Source organism: Malurus melanocephalus, unplaced genomic scaffold (assembly GCF_030028575.1).
Source record: "Malurus melanocephalus ecotype Western Australia unplaced genomic scaffold, MMel_1.1 scaffold_26, whole genome shotgun sequence".
Taxonomy (NCBI): domain Eukaryota; kingdom Metazoa; phylum Chordata; class Aves; order Passeriformes; family Maluridae; genus Malurus; species Malurus melanocephalus.
This window is the reverse complement of record NW_026623258.1, coordinates 3,171,710-3,191,095: the sequence shown is the minus strand read 5'-3', so window position 1 is coordinate 3,191,095 and position 19,386 is coordinate 3,171,710. Positions and strand designations below refer to the sequence as shown.

The 19,386-nt window shown below is 40.6% G+C and overlaps 1 protein-coding gene across 1 annotated transcript in view; it reads right to left on the bottom strand.

Moving 5' to 3' along the window:
- Positions 1-4,779: 4,779 nt before the first annotated feature.
- Positions 4,780-19,386, bottom strand: part of MATN3 (matrilin 3) — a 16,042-nt gene continuing 1,435 nt past the window's right edge. The window contains exons 2-6 of the mRNA XM_057390403.1: positions 17,428-17,997; positions 13,237-13,359; positions 12,606-12,728; positions 7,257-7,364; positions 4,780-5,460 (exon numbers count right to left, since the gene is read on the bottom strand). Of these exons, the coding sequence (XP_057246386.1) occupies positions 5,405-5,460; positions 7,257-7,364; positions 12,606-12,728; positions 13,237-13,359; positions 17,428-17,997 (980 nt within the window). The 3' untranslated portion in view covers positions 4,780-5,404. The remainder of the gene's footprint in view (positions 5,461-7,256; positions 7,365-12,605; positions 12,729-13,236; positions 13,360-17,427; positions 17,998-19,386) is intronic.

Genomic DNA, 19,386 nt, shown 5'->3' with positions numbered 1-19,386 from the left:
CGGCGGAAATGGCGCCGCTTCCGGGGGAGCGGCCGAGCGCCATCAGCGGCTGTGCTGTGCCCGCCCCGGAGCGGGGCCCGGGATCCTCCGAGCGCCATCAGCAGCTTGTGCTGTGCCCGCCCCGGAGCGGGGCCCGGGATCGTCCGAGCGCCATCAGCGGCTGTGCTGTGCCCGCCCCGGAGCGGGGCCCGGGATCCTCCGAGCGCCATCAGCAGCTTGTGCTGTGCCCGCCCCGGAGCGGGGCCCGGGATCGTCCGAGCGCCATCAGCGGCTGTGCTGTGCCCGCCCCGGAGCGGGGCCCGGGATCGTCCGAGCGCCATCAGCGGCTGTGCTGTGCCCGCCCCGGAGCGGGGCCCGGGATCTTCCAGGGGGGCGGTGAGGGGCCGGGAGGGGCTGTGAAGGGGCTTTCGGGACCGGGTGGGACTGTGAGGGGCCGTGCCGGGCCGTGAGGGTCCGTGCCGGGCCGTGAGGGTCCGTGCCGGTCCATGAGGGTCCGTGCGGGTCCGTGAGGGGCCGTGAGGGTCCGTGCGGAGCTGTGCGGGGCCATGAGGGTCCGTGAGGGGCGCCCGGGGTTCCTCCGGCCCAGCGGGTGCGGGGTTACCCGCCCGTCACAGCCATTGATGGCAGTGCTCGGCATGGTTAGCTGAGCGTCACTCTGCTTTTACACGAAGGAAAATCCCAACGTTTGTGAACCGCAGGTTGTCTGCACAGGGTGTTAGCGGTGTAACTTACAGCGACATAGAATCAGAATGGTTTGGGTTGGAAGGGTCCTTAAAGCWCATCCAGATCCAACACCTYTGCCRTKGGCAGGGACACCTTCCACTAGACAGGTTGCTCAAAGCCGTGATGTGTATATAGCTTGGTCAAAGTTACAAGATGCTTATATGGTTGAAGATTRAAAGTTATGATCCAGACTTTCTATACAATGTAATAGCTCTCTATGCAATGTAATAGCTTTTTATATAGTGCAATAGCTTTCCATACAGTGTACTAGCTAAATATGGTTAAACTAGTTACTTGCTTAAACAAACTTGCCCGGTGGATTATTTCAAAACAGACAAGTATTTCAAACTAGACAAGTAGAGCTATATTAAGAAGCAATAGGATGCACTAATGAGAATTTGGCAAATAYAAGGACAATTAGCCAAAAAATGGAACATGTAGAACTTGAGGACCGGAAAAAAACACCGTGACTGTGCGTGCTCTGAAGACAAAGTTGAAAAATTCATATGCGAGGAAGACCTTGAGCCTTCATTGAAAAAGACCCCTGAGACCACCTAAATGKGGATGGCACAGGTGCACTTATAAAACTGTTCAATAACTATTATGCTATTTGGTTCTGTACCCATATATAGTGATGGTCATAGTGACGGTGACAACACTGAGCAATACTTACTGTATAAAAAAGCCACAAGCACTTAATAGAATTGAGTGAGATAGGTGGAATGTTCTCCCTYACCTCCAGTGCTGCAATAAACAAATACCTGCTCTATAGACACCAGTCTATGGGGTTTTATTTCTAGCCTACCTTTTCAGGTATCAGCCCCATCCAACCTGGCTTTGAACTCTTCTARGGATGGGGCATCTCAGCTTCTCTGGGCAGCCTGTGCCAGAGCCTCACTAAACCCACAGTRATTAATTTSTTCCTAATATATAATCTAAACCTGCCTTCCTTCAGTTTAAAACCATTCCTTATCAAAAAGAAAGGAGGCTTAATCCATCATAAGAGAGCAACTAACAAGCTCTCAGTGATTTTCAGGTATCAGAAAGATAAATGACTTGTCTGTAGCATCGCCATGTTAAAATTAACAGCTGGACAAGTTTTGATGATCTCAGATCTAGGGGGAGGTTAGCAAAACTTGGGAAGAAGGATGTGTACGTACTRATAATGGACACAAAGAATGCAGAATTTATGGGCCACAAGGCTCATATTTGGCAGAACTCCCAAGATAAGAAAGAAACTACTAAAGTCAACTTAGCAACAGTGCTGAAATCAGCTCTGACTGCGTAAAAGGTAATTACAGCAGGGGCAGATTGTGACCACAGACTCATGGACCACTGGACCCAAATAACCCACTGACCCAAAAGAAGAGAAACACTGAGCATGTGCACTAAKTAGCATGAGAAGCAAGAGAATCATTAGCCAAAAGAAGACAAGACTACTAAGTAATAAAAGAACTATGTAACTTGTAGCACTATGGAACTCCAGCACTCATCAGCCTTTTGATAAGGGACTCTGAAAATATCTTCCCATCCAGGAGCRGGTAAGAGACTCAAAGATGCAATGTATGAAAAGAGACTGTGTAATGGKGTTGATATAACATTGTGAAATTGGTATTGTGTAGTAGAATTTTGAAAATTCATACATACTTGACAGTGACAAGTGGAGTGTATGAAGCCATGGTTAAAAATCATTCTCTTTTTGGGTAATAATATGAAATGGGACAATTGGTTAAACCTTCTTGTTCTCCATTAGGATGCATTTTGAATCACTGGGATAAGTTTGGTGGAGACCCTCTTACAAAGTGGAGGCTAAAGGAATGTGGTACTCAACGATGGCCAAAATATAAATTGGATGGTGAGGAAAAGTGGCCAGAAATGGGTACATTAAATGATAATACCATGCTGCAACTGTGGTTTTGCAGAAGATTGGATAAGTAGGATGAAATCCCTTATGTGGATTTATCTTTCTCATTGAGAAAGATAAATGGTGATGAAAAAAAAATGCAGGTTATTAGTGTCTGATTAATATGTGCTAATGATGATGGAAGAGAAAAATAAAGTATCTTATTGCTGTTCTGCTTGTAGAGGGAAACTGATTGTAAGATTGGAGGCCATGATGCATTTAGTCCAATGGAGGTAGAATTTGGGCACACCAAAACCCTGTAAATGTAAAGGTTCCTTTTTCARCCACTGGTTTGTTACATTGGAAGGAGTCTGCCAGATTGTACTGAAAAATCCAGAAGATTTTGAAATTCTGTATGGTACACCACATAATGAGACTCTGACAGGAAAAGCTGATCAGATGCCTGTGGTAGGGGAGAAAGCTTTAACAGATTATCTCTTGTCTTTAATTAAAACTCCGAGGTTATTGCACAGGTACTTGCTGCTTGGAACACCAGTCACAATCAAGTCACCAATACATTCTTTAAAACATGGAGATCAAGTCTGCCTGAAAACCTGGAAAGATACTCCAGTTCCTGAGAAGTGGGGAGGACCTTATCAGGTACTGCTAATCACACACAGAGCCTTGAAACTGAAAGGACCGGACTCATGAATTTATTGCACAAAGACCAAAGATATTCCTACAACTTTGTGGTGATCTGACCAGGACCCCTGAAGCTGAAACTAACTTGGGATTCATGAACTGCACATGGACAGAAATAGAATCTGTATGGCATTTTGATTGTATTCAGGGAAAAATTTTACTATTTTTTTTTGTGGTTTACTAAGTTTAAGAAATTTTTATAGTCAATGTGCTTCATTTTTGGAACACCACTGAGCACACAGGCCTGGGTACACAATTCTGAAATGAACAGTCRTTGTCTGTCTTGAGGGTGTAATTATTGGCTTGTAGCACACTGGATAATACATTTTTCTGAAAAATAGTATGTCCTATTTGAAATAAATCGTTTGTCATCTTCAAATTTTACCTGGTACTCACAAAGTGAGGCAGGTAATTGCTTAGAGGAATTGAATGTAAAATCATTTGTAACATAAAATGAATTTATGAACACTATGAATCAAAGCTTGCCCAGCTGACAGCTTTCAAGACACATCTGGCCTCCAGGACAATTTTCCAATATCCTATAAAATTTTACATCTCATCTGACAGCTGGCCTTAGTGTAAATGGGACTGATGTCATCCCCTCCCAATTGCCAAGAAGTTGTGAAGTCTTGCATTAGATTTACAACTTGTTTATTCTTACCAATTACAGGGGCCAAGGCATACTTCTGGCRCTGTAAATGCCTGTATAATACCTTAGTCTAAACAGAGGACAACAAAGTAAGGAAAGTAAAGTGCTGGATATAAAACTCTGTGACTTACAGAAAACACAATAGGCATACACAGCACTTTGAGGAGGCAGGTGTAGCGTAGCCAGGATGTCCAACGCTAACTTTAATTGTACTATAGCAATTTAATATCAGTGTGGGGACACATCACAGAATACCAAGCACAGCCAAATCCAGCATTCTTGGAGGGTTTGTAGTCTCATTTTTAGCCCTTGCAGCTGAAGCTGTGTCCCATGTTCACTTGTGCTATTTAGTGTTATATTCCAGTTTAACATTACTCTGAAGTCACACTCCCATGTGCAGTGAACATAACTGAACTTGTTTGAATGTGTTATGTGCAGTGTATGAAACAAGCACAGATGTTGTTTAATATGTCCTTGGCAAACCAGCCACCAGACATAATATTTTGTGCAATTACATTGCAAGGGTCTACAAAATATGTTGGATTGTTACATTTAAAAAAACACATAATTTTGCCTCCTACTATAAATATTTGGATGATTATAAATGCCAAGCGTATAAAACAAATGGATTCCTTTAACAACTGATTTTTTTTTTTAAATTGTTACCTTGTGTGTTTTATCCTAAAAGCCTAATTGACACAAGTAAAGTGTCAGTAAAGTCCGTATAATGACAACAGGAATGACTGATTAATAGCATAAGTAAATCTTGCAGGGTAAAAATATTAACTTGGAGGATGTTAAACTGAGAACACTTGAAATTACTGTTAAATATTTTATTTATATTAACAGTGACTTGTGAATTTTAAAATCAAATGCTTCTTTTTCCAAACTTGTGTCTTGGGACAGTACTCTGTTTAATTCTTCCATTTATGCCTCCTTTATATTTGAGGGTTTTTCCTTGGCTTTTTGAAACCCTTTATTTCAAAACACTCATCCTTTAAGTTGAATACAAAATAACTTCCAACCTCAATGTGCATATCATATTGTATTTTATTAAAATAAGTTATAAGATCCCAACTTACTTTCCCATTTAATGGGAAGAAGACATAGGCACCATTTTTCATTCTGCCTAGCCATTTCCAAGTTTTATATAGTATGATATACTGTATCCATTCTTTATTTTTCTGTATTTACTTTGAAGTAAGAGAATAAAAAAATGGAGTTACTACAGAAAAGCAGTATCTGCAGWACTGAAGCACAGCAGGTATGGGTAGCTTTATGGCTATAAAGTGACTGTACATGATGATCCTCAGAGTTACTCACTGTGTTTTCAAGTATTTCTTGTCTTCCTGAAGTCTTCTTGATATTTGTCAATAATAATAAACCAACTGCTGTTTTGTAAGCTGTGCAATGAAAAAAAAGCTTGCTGAAAACAGTAAAAAGGTTTGATTCTTAAAAATTATTTTAAAAACAAGCACAATGGTAGCTCAGACAATCTGCTGTCGGTCTTGATATGCCTGCAGCTTCTCAGACACTTCCTCTAGTGGTCAGTTGTTAAGGGCAATAAAATAGATGGTTGTGAGGTTTGTTTTATTTACAGTCTTTCTCATCTGCAATTTCAAAAACAAGTCTGTTTTCTAGATGAGGCCAATACATGCTTGAAACGGAGATTTCCAAACATTTTAGAGGTCTGTCAAAGTTTGGCATCTTCCCAAATAATCTCAACAACTGTAATTTCTTAAAAGGATYAGGTGATATTCAGGGATGAAGAGCAGAAGGTGATGTTTCTGCTATGTTTTCCAGGTTGTCATGAAAGGATGCTAGGGATAGAAATGGCCCATCAAGAATAACTTTGAAAGCCTCAGTTCTTTGTAATAAAGTCTATTCATAATTTAAACCCACAACATTTTCTATCTTGACATGAGCTCTTGGGGCAGAAAGATAGATCTCTGAAGGACATGCTACTATTGAGATGACATTACAAGTTTAAATATCTTRGTGTTCAGTTTTAACTACTTAGATTCCCTAGAATTATAAATTTTAATCCAGGAAAATCAGAGTTCTTCCCCCCACTTTTCCCAGGCAGGTAAACTGAACTCCAAGCACACTGAGAGAAGAGGATATGCAATTAGATCTCATAAAAATAACTTTGAATTTATTCAAAAACTGGATAAGTCTTGTGTCTTTGGCAGAAGTTTTCATTTGACTTTAAGAAACTTCGGCAAATTGAAACATTCTGTTATATATGTAAATGATGAGTTCATGTATAAAACTTACTAGTTTCCTCTCCCTTTTTTTTTTTTTTAGTTAAATACCCCTCTCTTCCTTTATTTTGAAGCCCCAGGGATCAGAATGATAACCACAGACATAATGCTCCTTTATATCAATTCCTATTTGAACCASAGCACCTTTGATAGAAAAAAGCATTCAGTCTCAAAAATTTTCAGCAAAGAAAATCTGCCACAATCCTTGGTAAATTCTAACAGTGATCAGTCATTCTCACTTCTAAAAATTATGCCTTATGATGYACCACATCTTGTCTCTCTTTAATTTCCAGTTATTAGTTCCTACCGTGTCACCTGAGGGCATTTATCCCAGCATTCAGGCTTGTTGTGGTTCCACAAAGTTCACCACTTTCTCTTTGYTTGTTGGTTGGGCTTTTTTTCTCTCCCACATGTTTGTGGAATGTCTGATCCGGGGGCTGACCACATTTCTCTTCCTGGCTGCAGACAAGGCACTGCAGCAGAGCTGGCAAATTCCACCCAGCACCTCAAAACTCCCCTGGACCCACGGCTTGCCCAGAGCTTCCAGCACCCTGCCTTCCACCTCTCCCATTCCCCCTTAYCCAGAATACCAACAAGCTCACACATTTTCAGAGAAAATAAGGYGTTTGAAACAATCACTTGGGACAGTGCCTGCTTGTGGAGGTGGGATGCAGAGGAATACCACAGTTGATGGAACTGTTGACACACTGCCTGTGAAATTGTCGATAAASTTTTGGGACATAATAGGAGGGCTCAAAACTGAGCATTTGCTCTAAAAGTAAAAGTCATCCAGAAGAATTACAAGTAGAGCAGCGCTTGATGTTCAACATGGCATATATAATCTAGGGGATATGGGCAYAGTCATTTATTTTATCTGTGTTATGTTGCTCTTCAGTTAAATGTGAAAACAGTGGTGTTCGCAACAATCAAGATTTCTTACCATAACATTTTTTAAATCACCCTGAAAATACTTTCTTTTTCGAGTGATATTTCTTCCCTTGTTTATATCAAAACAGCCTCCTCTAAAATAACAGTAAATTGCTTAATGCAGGATATCACGTATGAAAAAGGATATGTTTTGTGGACAGAGCTTTGAGGCGTGAGGTCACTGAGTTCTGGAGGGCAATTATGGCTTCACACTTACAGGACTCTTCAGTTGTTATGAGGCTGCTCATTATGGCTCCTAAGAGAGAAAACAGCATTCAGTATATTTATTACAATTATTGAACATGTAAATCTCAAGAAAATGCTTGATTCTGCAGAAGGAGTCAAACCCATGCTGTGAGACTACAGCATGCACTGCAATCCAGGGCAGATGGGAAGGAGGGGCAGCAGTGAACCAGGGCTGGTGTGTAGCCAAAGACCTGAGTGAAGACAGGCAAGAGAGTGCTGGACTCTAACCAACTAGGAGGCAGAGCAGGGAGTTCCTTGCCTGCCTRCCTGGATCCTCTAYACTCTTTAAATTAGASCATTACTAAGAAARAAARAAAAWAAAAMCAMMAAAAAAAMMGGGCCTKTCTGCAGAGACCAACCAGACTSCTCAWCCTCATCAACKTYAATTGTGTCGCCCYGTAAGTACTCTTGCTTTCTAATTTTGGCAACATGTATGCACAGGGAATATCGTTCTTGATTCAAGAGGATGGGCACAAATCYTTTCCAGTGAGTACTGGAGGAGCCACTTAGTGTGACAGAGAAGTCCCCAGTCTCTTCAGAAAAAGCAAGCAAGCATTGCTATACTCCATAGTGCTTCCATTGGATCTGTTCCTAGGTYTTGACCTCAGCCTTTCAGACTTATTAGGGGACTAGCATCAGCTGTCCTCAAGAATTCCTTTTTGTTCATAATTCATAACAAAACCAGCAATGATGACATTTAGAGAGACAACAATGTCATTGTGGTATGATAATATCAAGCATCAGCAGATGGCTGTGAGTTCTTAGCTGCATGAAAGGCAATTTAACCTCACCTACTTCAYAAAGTGAGTAACTTAAGGCTGCACCACTTGCTGAAGGCTGAGAACAAATATATCAACAGCTACTGCAACACAGGTAGTGTGGTGGGATCACCATCTACATTTGACACTGGWATAATGAGCTTCCAAAGGCAAAGCCTTAAAAGAGACTACAAATACATTTTCAGTAAGTTATTAAGAGGTATTACCTGTATATGATACCCATCTCTTCATAAATGTGTTTTTACATTAYTTGCAAAGGCAATAATAGCATATTAATCAATTTTTTTCTCTAGATATGTTTATGTGTATCATTGCCAGTGCATCATTGATCAATGCCAAACCAAGTGTGTGTGCATTGTAACAGTAAAACAATAGAAATATAATACCTGGGTACATTTCCCTTTTTCCTCAATGGTTTTCCCTTCTTTTTCTTGTTTGTCCGTCATGTCATTGATAGTCCCATTTTGCAAGGAAACTGCAAAATCTTCCGGCAGTGGAAAAATTAATTTGCCTTAAAGCCAGAGTTGAAACTGGTGTCTCCTTGATTCCAGTGAACCTGTATTTGTTCAGCTCCCTTCTTTGGAACATTCCACTGGCTTTTGTGGTCAATGTACAAAGAAGAGCTGTTCAAGAGTCTTTGGAGGAAGGCCAGTTCAAAATATCACACCAACACACTCGGTTTCCAACCAACTGCCAGTGAATTTTTTATGTCTGCATTTAAATTCTCCAATGACAGACACAGATCCTCCTTGGATTGTGTCTATTTTAACAAAATTAGTATTCCAACCAACTTTGGCAATTGTTCAAGGGTAGTCTGAATTCTTCCATAGTCCTTCTGTGAAAYTGAGAATCTTCTTGTATCTGATATTCAAAATCTGGGGCATTCCTGTTGCCACTGGAGTCATGCAAAACATGCTAAAGCTGCAGTTTTACACTGCATTTGTGTTCAGTCCAGACCAACAAGAAACTACCTTTGCAGATGGTGTTTGTCTTCARCCACTAGATGTGATGGCAGGTCACTCCTGCACTGAACCAGGGGCTGGGTGAGGTACCTCTTAAGGTTCCTTCCAACCCAACTTAACTTAGGATTCTACATCAAACTGTGGAGAGATTCTACCAACATTTGATCCCAGTATTGCCCATCYGAACAGAAAACARTTGGTGAGTTCATGCTTGSCCCACTCAGCTTGGAGGAGTGGGCAAGAATATAAGGTTTAGCATTGCAGTRGCTCTAAAATGAGTTCTGTTCCCCTCCTGAACCCCATGGAATCTGGATTATGACATTATATTTTCAAATACAGTGAGTCCTTTAATGTGTGTTAATAGATAAGAGTCAACATTAAATATAAACTAATTTCAAATACAGTAACTGCTGTAACTAAACAAGAAGGACCAAACTAGCTCTAAATATTCATGGAAAGAGGCATAAAAGAATGAAAATGGATTATACTTCCTGGGATCTTATGAGTTGATAGACTATTTCTCAAACAGATTACAAATGTTTAACACATTAAAAAGAGGTGCTTCAATAAACACATTCAGAAAAAGCCCCAAAATTAAATTATTACTTGAGCATGTTTTGTCATCTGAATTTAAGGCAAAGCCTTCATAGYAGTCACAGGTTTATGATCAACTCACACAGACCTGCTGCCAGTCATGAGYTCCTGATGCACATAAATCAGTTCACACAGGATGTGCTTTGGAGAAGCAGTTACCCAAAAACAAGACAGCATTTTTAATGCTTCCCAATGGCAATGCTTTCCCATGCTGGGAGCCTATCCTCAAGAATCTAGGAACTACTGAGATGTGTAACTGATCTTGCCTTGGAGCAGCAAGATAAACTCATTGTCTTGCTGGGGATCAATACATTAATTGATCCAAGGGRTACCTCAGTCCTTGCTCCCTCTGACCCAGCTGCTTAACCCCACCAGATGGGAAGTGCCACATCATCTCCAAAGGCACACTAGGAAAGGTTTCCAGTATACAATAACTTTATAGTAAGGAGACTGGGAAGGAAAGAAACACTACTGAAATTATTGCATTTTTACTGTAACACAAAGTCACTGAGAAGCTAAAGAAAGGAACAGCAAGATGAAATTCAGCCGGGGGGGGGAACATCACCTCAAACTGTCTTGCATGGTGGTACACATATTCCACAGTACTGAAAAGTTAGTGTGACTAACCCCAGCTCTTCTCTCTTCAACAATTTCTCAGTTCTGAGTTTGCTGAATATTGAAAATTAGGGAAGACCTTAGTTATAAGATGATAAGGACAGTGTGGTAAGTATTTACTAACATTGTTACATATGAAGTTCTTTGTATCTCTGAATTTTTCTCATAGTGGGCAAGGCAGAGCTATTGTTTAACACCTGAATGCACGTGAAAGTTCCTCAGATACAAATATATTAAAATACACAAATATAATAAGGACAGCTATTGCAATAGGTGCACTTAGCTGGGGAAAGCATGGGAGAAAGGGATGAGCAATCTGCTCCTACTTGAGCAAGTGTTCCTGTCTGGGTTGAGGTGCAGCCTTGGTGGCAGTCACAGGTGCAGAACAGGTCACCCCTCACACAGACCTGCTCACAGTCGTGCCTGCCAGGAGCACACACGTCAGCAGCTGAGGGAGCATTTCAGAGGAGAAGAACATTAATCAATATCCAAACTTCAGCCTTGAGAGGTGGTCACAGAAATTCCCATTCGTGAATGTATCTTCATTGGGATTCAAACCAGGGTGYTTTTACTGCATGTCAGCGTGCTATTAACCAGAGCAGGGTGCACAGAGTGTGTTTTTATCWGGCTATCAAACATCACAAAATTAGTATGAGTTTTGGAATACTGGCAACACTTTTTTGCAGCTGTAACAGATTGCAAAAGGAATGGAACTAGAAGTGATGCCGTTATGAAACAATTATCCAACAGAATTTCAGAGAACAAATATCTTGATTTTAAGAGACTATTTGGCATTACTTCAGCTCTAATTGAGTTGGAGAAGACACTGTTTTATGGAGTGAAAAGACCATAAACAGAAAAGTATACATGGCTGCTAAAAAGAAGAAATGTGACACCCACTTGCCAGTTACAAAGTGGGCACTTTATGTGCRAGGCTGCTGTTTTCTGCCAAATTTAACACATCAGTTCTGAAAGGGCAAGCTGAGAAGGAGTTCCTATATTTGGATATTTTTGCTGTAAGGAGGCCCAGTAAGGCACAAGAAAGGATAAAGGATAAAGAAAGGAAGAGAAGAAGAGAGAAAGAAAAGAGAACAAGAAAGAGAGAAAGAAAGGGAAAGGGAAGCAAAGGAAAAGAAAGAAAAAGGGAAAAGAAGAAAAAGATCCTCTCCTGGACCTATACTATTTTTGCATCATTTTTTGCACATGTGTGTGATACAATGACCTGGATGGAAATAATTAGCAGCATACTGCAAAATGAGATTCAAAAGGAGAAAAAAAAAGCAAGCATGTGAAGAAAATAATTTAAAGTTTGTTCAGGAGGAGAATCGGTGCTATGAAATGAGGTTCAGAATTGGACTCCCAAAAAGGATGCCTGAATAAATTTACATTTTCTCACATGTTTACTGTCTCTCTGTAATGCCAGCTAAGAGCTAATCCTAGGCACTGTGTTTACAAAATCAGCTCCTAGCCTAGGCAGGAAGAAATACTGAGGCCCTCTGGCTTCACCTCTTTGAGATGTGAGACCTTTGATTTAACTGGAGGGCTCTGYCTGGGAACCTCATGGAGCTGGAAGCCTAATTCAACACTTTGTCACATAAAATATAGGAAGGAAAGGGATTATAGTGGAAGTGGGAAAAAAAAGCATTTTCCCTAAATAAATTGCCAGTGARACATCCAAAGAAATCAAGACTGAAGATGAAACCCTAATCAAGTGAAGATAATATATAATAGATATTAATTTGTAGATAATATATACTTATGTGTATATCCCTGAGCACCAGCTACATCCATATTTCTGTTCTCCACAAGAGACCAGCACTGAGAAGGAAATCTCCTTCCATCCTCTAGAGCTCTAAGGTTGGAATATTTTTTTAAGGTCCAAACACATGAGAGCAATCACACTCATGATGATACAGACTTCAAGCTCCCTTCCAGCAYAATCCTTGCTCTCTCTCATCTCATTGCCTTGTGCTGCTTTGCTGAAGAGTTTTCTGGCAGAGGTGGTACACATCACATATTGGATATGGCAATTCACCCTCCATGGGTCTGAAAATACTGTGAAGTCTTCAAGGAAATGCCAAATGGCATTTTAATTATACCAAACATAACCTTRACACAACTGGAGAAGAGCCAAGGGTCTCAAATTACTACTGTTCATATGAAGAAACAAAGTTGCCCCAAGTTTTCAGGAATTGCACAGAAACTATGGGTTAATTTATCAGAAAAATCATATAAATTAGCCAGATTTTGAAAAGCTACTTGCTTTTAGTGGAACACAACTTTTCCTTAATCAGATCTTACCTGAGCAAGTCTTCTTGTCAGGATTCAGAGTGTACCCTTCATAGCAGTCACAGCTGTAGGATCCGTCATTCCTCACACAGACTTGGGCACAGTCATGCCTTCCAGGTGCACACATGTCCAAGGCTGTGGTGAGATATGGTTCAGAAAATAAACCTGTTAATCCCTCCCAGACACTTCACTGTTTTAAATGCTCAACATTTGTAATTACAGTTTAATTAATATTTAATCAGTGTCTTGCTACGTTATTATATTATGCTGTAGACAACTGAATTGAGTTATTAATTATTTAATGGAGATGACTACACTACATTTTATGCTGTTCTTACTTTCATCAGCAATTCCAACATCCCTGATAAGGATGAAGTTAAAAACCCACATGAGATGAGCAGTAACCTGCCTCRTGTCAGACTAAGCAGCTAAACAATGTTTATGGAATGCTGTGAAGACCATAAAATGGTAGATAACTACCGAACTGCATTCTTTAATCAACACACTTAAAGACAAATGTAATTTTATTGTTATTGGAACCCAGGGGAAAGACTACAGCTGAGTTCTCATTTTAGAGTAAGCCWCAGAAAACGTGTCCATATCTCCATGGGTTTCATTTATTCAAGTAGCCTTTATTTCTTACCTGAGCAAGTCTTCTTGTCTGGATTCAAGGTGTAGCCTTCATAGCAGTCACAGACATAGGATCCGTTGTTACTCACACAGATCTGATCACATTCGTGCCTTCCAGGTGCACACGTGTCCACAGCTTGTTAGAMATGTCAGAGAAACAACTCATTGTTAATAGCAGGCAGTGTGGCATGGAGTGCACACTCAACATTTTTTAATTTCAGTTATTATTATTTCAATTTGCAATCGGCTCAGAAATGGCAATAGTAAATGAAGGGATTAGAACAAGTGGKAGGAGAAAATATCTATACAGTGCTTACATCTAAAGACTATTTTGGCATCTGGCCCTAATGAATGGATCTGTAGACACAACAAAAAGGACAGTGATAGAATCAAATTATATCTCACCATTGCTTGCAGCTGACCTTTATTTATTATTCATTATTAGATTTTTTTATGGTTGAAAAAGATACAGGTGTTTTAACAGAAGCACACAAGTACCTTCTCAAATCCAATTATAGTGTTCAAAAATGACTTTTTTCTAGTTGCACTCATTTTCCAAAGGAGTCACATCTGAGCAGGTCCTCTTGTCTGGATTCAGAGTGTATCCTCTGTAGCAATCACAGTGGTAGGATGCTCTGTTACTCACACAGAGCTGCTCGCAGCCGTGGGTCCCCAGGGCACACATGTTCACAGCTGCAAAGGGCATTGGCAGAGAGGCATTTCACTCATCCCAGAGGAGAGGACAGGCATTAATCATTCATGCTTACAAAGGTACATCTTGCACTGTTTGCTGGATTAGYGGTAGTAAATGTCAGTGCTGTGCCTCTGTCACAAGTGACAGGCTTCCTTTATGGAAATAACTCACCACCTGAGGTGGCAGGAGAAAGGAGGAACTGAAAAGGGTTCAACAAGGAAAGAGTTCAGGTATTTGGCAACATTATACTCGAAATGAGAACTCAGCAATGAAAAGGACCATCTGGGTCTTTGTATCCAGTCCCTTTCTATTACAGACAGCCAGTTGAAATACTGGTAAAATGTATCAGTCACTGTCTGTTGGCTTAACAACCTCAGCTCGCTGGCACAGAACCTGATCTATGAGTTCCTGCTGCCCTGTAAAAAACTCCTGGGTAAACTGAAATGCAACAGAAACCAAAATGAAATTAAGTTGAATAAAATAAAATAAAATAAAATAAAATAAAATAAAATAAAATAAAATCTAAAAATAGAGCATCAAAACCAGTAGGAACAAAGCAATTAGTCAGAGACACTTGAAAAACATACTCTCATCTCGGGGATAAAAAGATTGCTTGATGGGTGGTATAGATGTATCAGCCAGAAAGGAAACCCACCAGGGCAAGACGGGGTTTGTGAGGGCTACAGCTGCCTTGAGCCATCAGATTTAAATGTCAGGACCAAAGGAGGATATGCAGAAAAGTCCCTACAGTAGGGTACATGTACATGCATGAACCTCACATTTGAAGGAAAGAACAGAAATAATGTCCAAATCTCAGAGAAGTGAGAAGTTGAAACTGCAGAATGAGATAAAGTTTTCAGGACCAACTGATTTCCCTGCACAACAGTATTTCATCACACTGAGAACAGAGAAAACAGTGGCACAACCGCAGTGTGATGGACATATAAGTGCCAGAAGTATGGTGTATGCAGCTGTCTCTTCAATGTATGTGCCAACAGTCTTTTCCTTCACAGAAAAGGTCTAAAAGTAACTMAATAACTTCTGATCAATTTTTCTCAAGTGTATTTAGCTTTGGATATGCTTCTTCTTTGGTGACATCAAGATGCCCCTGTTTATCTCCACAGACTACAAAGGAAGCCTAGTCACTCACTTAAACTTAGATGCCTTTCAGATTACTAAATTTAAGGGGGCGAGGGGAGAAAGGGAAAGGCAGAGGGAAGGTTCGAGAAAAAAAGTGTGGAGGAAAAAAGTGGGGAAAAAAGGGGGACAAGGAAGAAAGAAAGAAAGGAAGAAAGAAAAAGAAATTAAAGAGAGGAGGAAAATGGGAAGACAAGCTTCTTTTCACCTGAGATTTTACTTAGATTATAGGTATGGAGTACTGGTAAAATCCAACTCCAAAGCAATAGTGCTGAGACAAGAAATCAGAAGCAAGAGTGTTTGAACATTTCTCATGAAAACAAAGCAATATTTCCTATTTTCTAAAACATGGAAGATTTAGAAGTCTCCCAAAAAGGCTGATAGARTGTCTTGTCTTTCCATTGGTGAAAATGAATTTGAACCCAAGTCATCACCTTTTYATTCTGCTTGGGAATAAGAGAAWTAATCTCCATGACTTATGAACAAARTCTCTGGAYGATATTTTCAAGGCTTAAGYGAGAAGCTCAGACCGAAAYGGTCAAATTTTTGTGGCAGGAAAGTCAACGTCCACTGACTTGGACAGCAATTCAAGGCTAAGATTTTCCATCGGATGGTTTTGTGCTGAATAATGCTCTCACAGTGCATCAAGAACTTGATTTTAACCAACTATTTTCCCCCTTAACATTAGTTTTCCTGTTTTCAGTTCACCCTACAAACAAATTTATTTGCCTTGGTCAAAGCAAAAAAAAAATCCTAGTTGTCACTGGTGAGTCCAGATTTTTTATCAAAAAGCAGTCTGGATCTGGAAAGGGTCCCAGTTTACCACGCTGTCTTATAAGATCCTCTTAGATTCATTGGTTTATAGGAGTCTTTTTTAAAACTATTTCCTTCACCCTCTTTTTTTTTCATGAATTCCACATATTCTGGCAAATTGCACACAGAGGACTCAGAGTTACACTGGAAGTGTAGATGTGTGAGCTCTCTGACTGTCCTCCAGCCTTGCGTGGGCATAATTTCTATGCTTCAGCACAATAAACAGTAAGTTTACTCCTAAGAACWAGAGTTTTTTCTTTGCTGCTATGAAAGGACTTGCTTTGATGAGAGCAGAGGTGGAAATGAGTGCTATGTTCACAGCACACATACCTGTCCAGCCAGGTGGCCACTTGTGTGGATCTGGTCACATCAGCAGCACAACATGGTGTCAAGCCAAACCTCAAGGCAATTCCTGTGCTAACTACTGGACAAAGTGTCCTGWCTGCAGATGGTCTTACACATTTATTTCATACCTAGAGAAAGGGGTCCATTCACTCTAAACGTACTCAAAAGGTGTGGTGGTAATTTTTAGTAGACTCTGAGCAAAGTAACACACATGCAAACAAGTTCCCAAGGCAGTGGCTGTTATTTTAATTCTCTTACAATGTTATTTACACCTGATTTTATCTATTACTTGCTGGAGACTTTTTTGGAGTTTTTGGACTTTTTTGCTGGACTTTTTTGGACTTGCTGGAGACATTTTAAAGTAAATTTCTTAGAAATTTACTAGAAAAATCTACTGTGCACAAGGTTTTTTGATTGTCAAAAAGTTGYCATTTGATTTTTGTGAGTAGGGATGTGTCACAGTATCTATAGGCAGTTCTAAATACTCCAGATTACCTTTTTCCCCTGTAAATGACAATAACAGCCCACTCTGTCCTAGCTTTGTTAGTGGAGTTCTAGACCAAATACATCCAGCATTTTTCCTGAAAATGTGAAGCTAATTCATCCCATACCACAGTTCCTTGTCTAAATTGAGTTGTAGAGAAACAAGAGGGAGATGTGAGCTTGGTACACTGGAAAAACCCAGCAGTACCTAMGGAATGGAAGCCTGTCCCAAAATGACCTAACACTGGGTTTGGGCACTTCATCCTGCACCAGATTGCTCATGCCAGTGTGGTGGCTTACCTGCTACACTGATTTTCCTACTCTGAGCCTATAAGGAGCCCTTCAGCTCCATACTCCCACTCTCCTTGCTTCCCAGTGATATGGGAAAAGAAATGAGCAGCCTGCACAGCTCTGGTGTGTACCTTCAGTAATTCAGTAAACAYAGGCAGCCAAACCCCATCCAGAGCACTGTGATTTCTCTTGCTCTAAATCCAACCAACGGTACAAGGAGGTCCACTCAAGTCAGGTCTGTTACCTTCACTGTCACTATTCCAAGTGAAAGGCCATTACCTGGCTTCCACTGAGGGTTGGCTGGTTTGCCCAACGGATGGCAAAGGAAATATTTAGATGTGATACATAACACTTGTGAAAAACTTCTCTCTTAGGGAGGGGAACCATAGCAGAAGTCAAAAGGAGCTAAATTACACTACCCTCTTGGACTGATCCCCTTACCACAGAAGGCCTCTCTGAATYTGGATGTCAGCTTTTCGATCACACCATAGGTCTCCACATAGAAGACGTGTTCATCCAGGGGCTCACTGGCCATGATCCTCAGGGACTCCAGGTCTGCCCGGCCCACCCCGACCGCGTAGATCTCAATGCCAGCTGTCCGGGCGCTCGCCGCCACACCCTGAACCTGGTCTTGTGGCCGTCCATCTGTCACAACAATGACCACCTTGGGGATGTTGAAGGCTGCTGGCCGGCTGCCCATTTCCTCGGTGAAGATTTCATCCATGGCAGTTTGGATGGCAAGGCCAGTCATGGTGCCAGCAGACAAGGGCTCAATGTGAGACACGGCCTCCTTCAGAGAGCCTTTGTCAAAGTAAGTGCGGAGGGGAAACTCCACCTTGACGGTGCTCGCGTAGTTCATGACGGCCACGCGTGTTGTTCTTTCACCAACATCCAGAGTATCGATCATTTCTGACAAGAAGGTTTTCACTTTCTCAAACTCTTCAGGTCGGACGCTACGGGAGCTGTCTACAATGAAGACGAGGTCTAGGGGCYGGTTCTTACAGGCAGTGTCTGTCAAGAAGGAAGGGAAAAGCTTCAGTTGTCTTCTACACRGGACAGGAGCTCCCACCCAAAGGCAGTGAGTGCTGTCATGGCAAACTACTCCYACCAGATAATGCTGGTTGATTCCTTATGAAGAGGCTTCAAATTATAGTGAGTAACACATTAGAGATTCTTAAATATTAATTTTGACAAGTAATAACTGAACTTTTCTGAGCATTAATAGTTGGATGCACATTTGAGCCCTCAAAACTATCTAACTATCCTTGAAACAAAGGGTTGTGGCTTTCATGTAGGCAGCCAACACATACATGGAGCAATTATATATAAATGTACTTACTGTTTCTTCTCATAAAGCCTGAATTCCAGTTTTAATAAGATAAAGAAATAAAATGGCAAAACATCTGAAGAGATCACATAGGGAACAGATCTTAGTATTTTTTAGGATAGTAACAATATAAAATTGGGAATTATGCAAATTGGGAATTATTTTTTGTTTGTAAATCACAATCCAAAACATACAACAAAAAGAAAGGCCAACAGGGAAAAGACACAAATGATACTGTAAAAAGCCTTCTTTGGAAATTGTTACTGCTTTAAGGCTTGTAGAGCAGAGAGAAAAGTGAAATTATTTATGAAGTAATTTTACATGTAAAAATGAATATTTACACACATACTTCCAAAATTCCTCACTGCAATATAAATCTAGACAGAAGCAGAAGCAGAAAAGCCATAGTTCCTATCAGAGATAAGCATTGCTTCTAGAAAGACRAAAACCAATCAAAACAGCAACAGCMKGCAACCGAAATGCCCCCTCCCTGTTCTGATWGCACATCCTGACACTGATGGTACCATGTACTTGATTATATCATAAAGATTAAATTTGCAGCTGAAAAACGGACAACCCAAAACCAGAGCATGTCTATAAAAGAGATATTCTGGCTCACCAGTGCATTAAATAGCAAAATATGAGGCGTCCAGTTTGAATTTGTGTCTTGAGGGCTGTTTGGGAACCTGACATACCTTTCCTGGCTACTATCAAGTTCACTTTTATGATTCCATTCCAGCTGAAATTTTAAAAAATCTTCACAAGTCTCTTGAAAGTAGAGGTGAAAACAGCACTTCCTCTCCCCGCCCCAAGGCATTAGAAACCTTTTTTCTTTTGTTCAAGTGAAAAGACGGAAAAAACGGAAATTGCACATAAATTGCCTCAGGAAGCACAGCAGCAGAGTTTATTTTGCCTTGGATGGAGTAATAGACCAGATGACTCTAGGATCCCATCCAGGTACAYTCTATAGGATTCTACATGCACCCTGTAACTCAGTTTTGCCTTTGGGAAGCTGAGAAATAATGAACAAATGTTCATGCATGCACGCGTAGCTTAAGACATGAAAAAAAAAA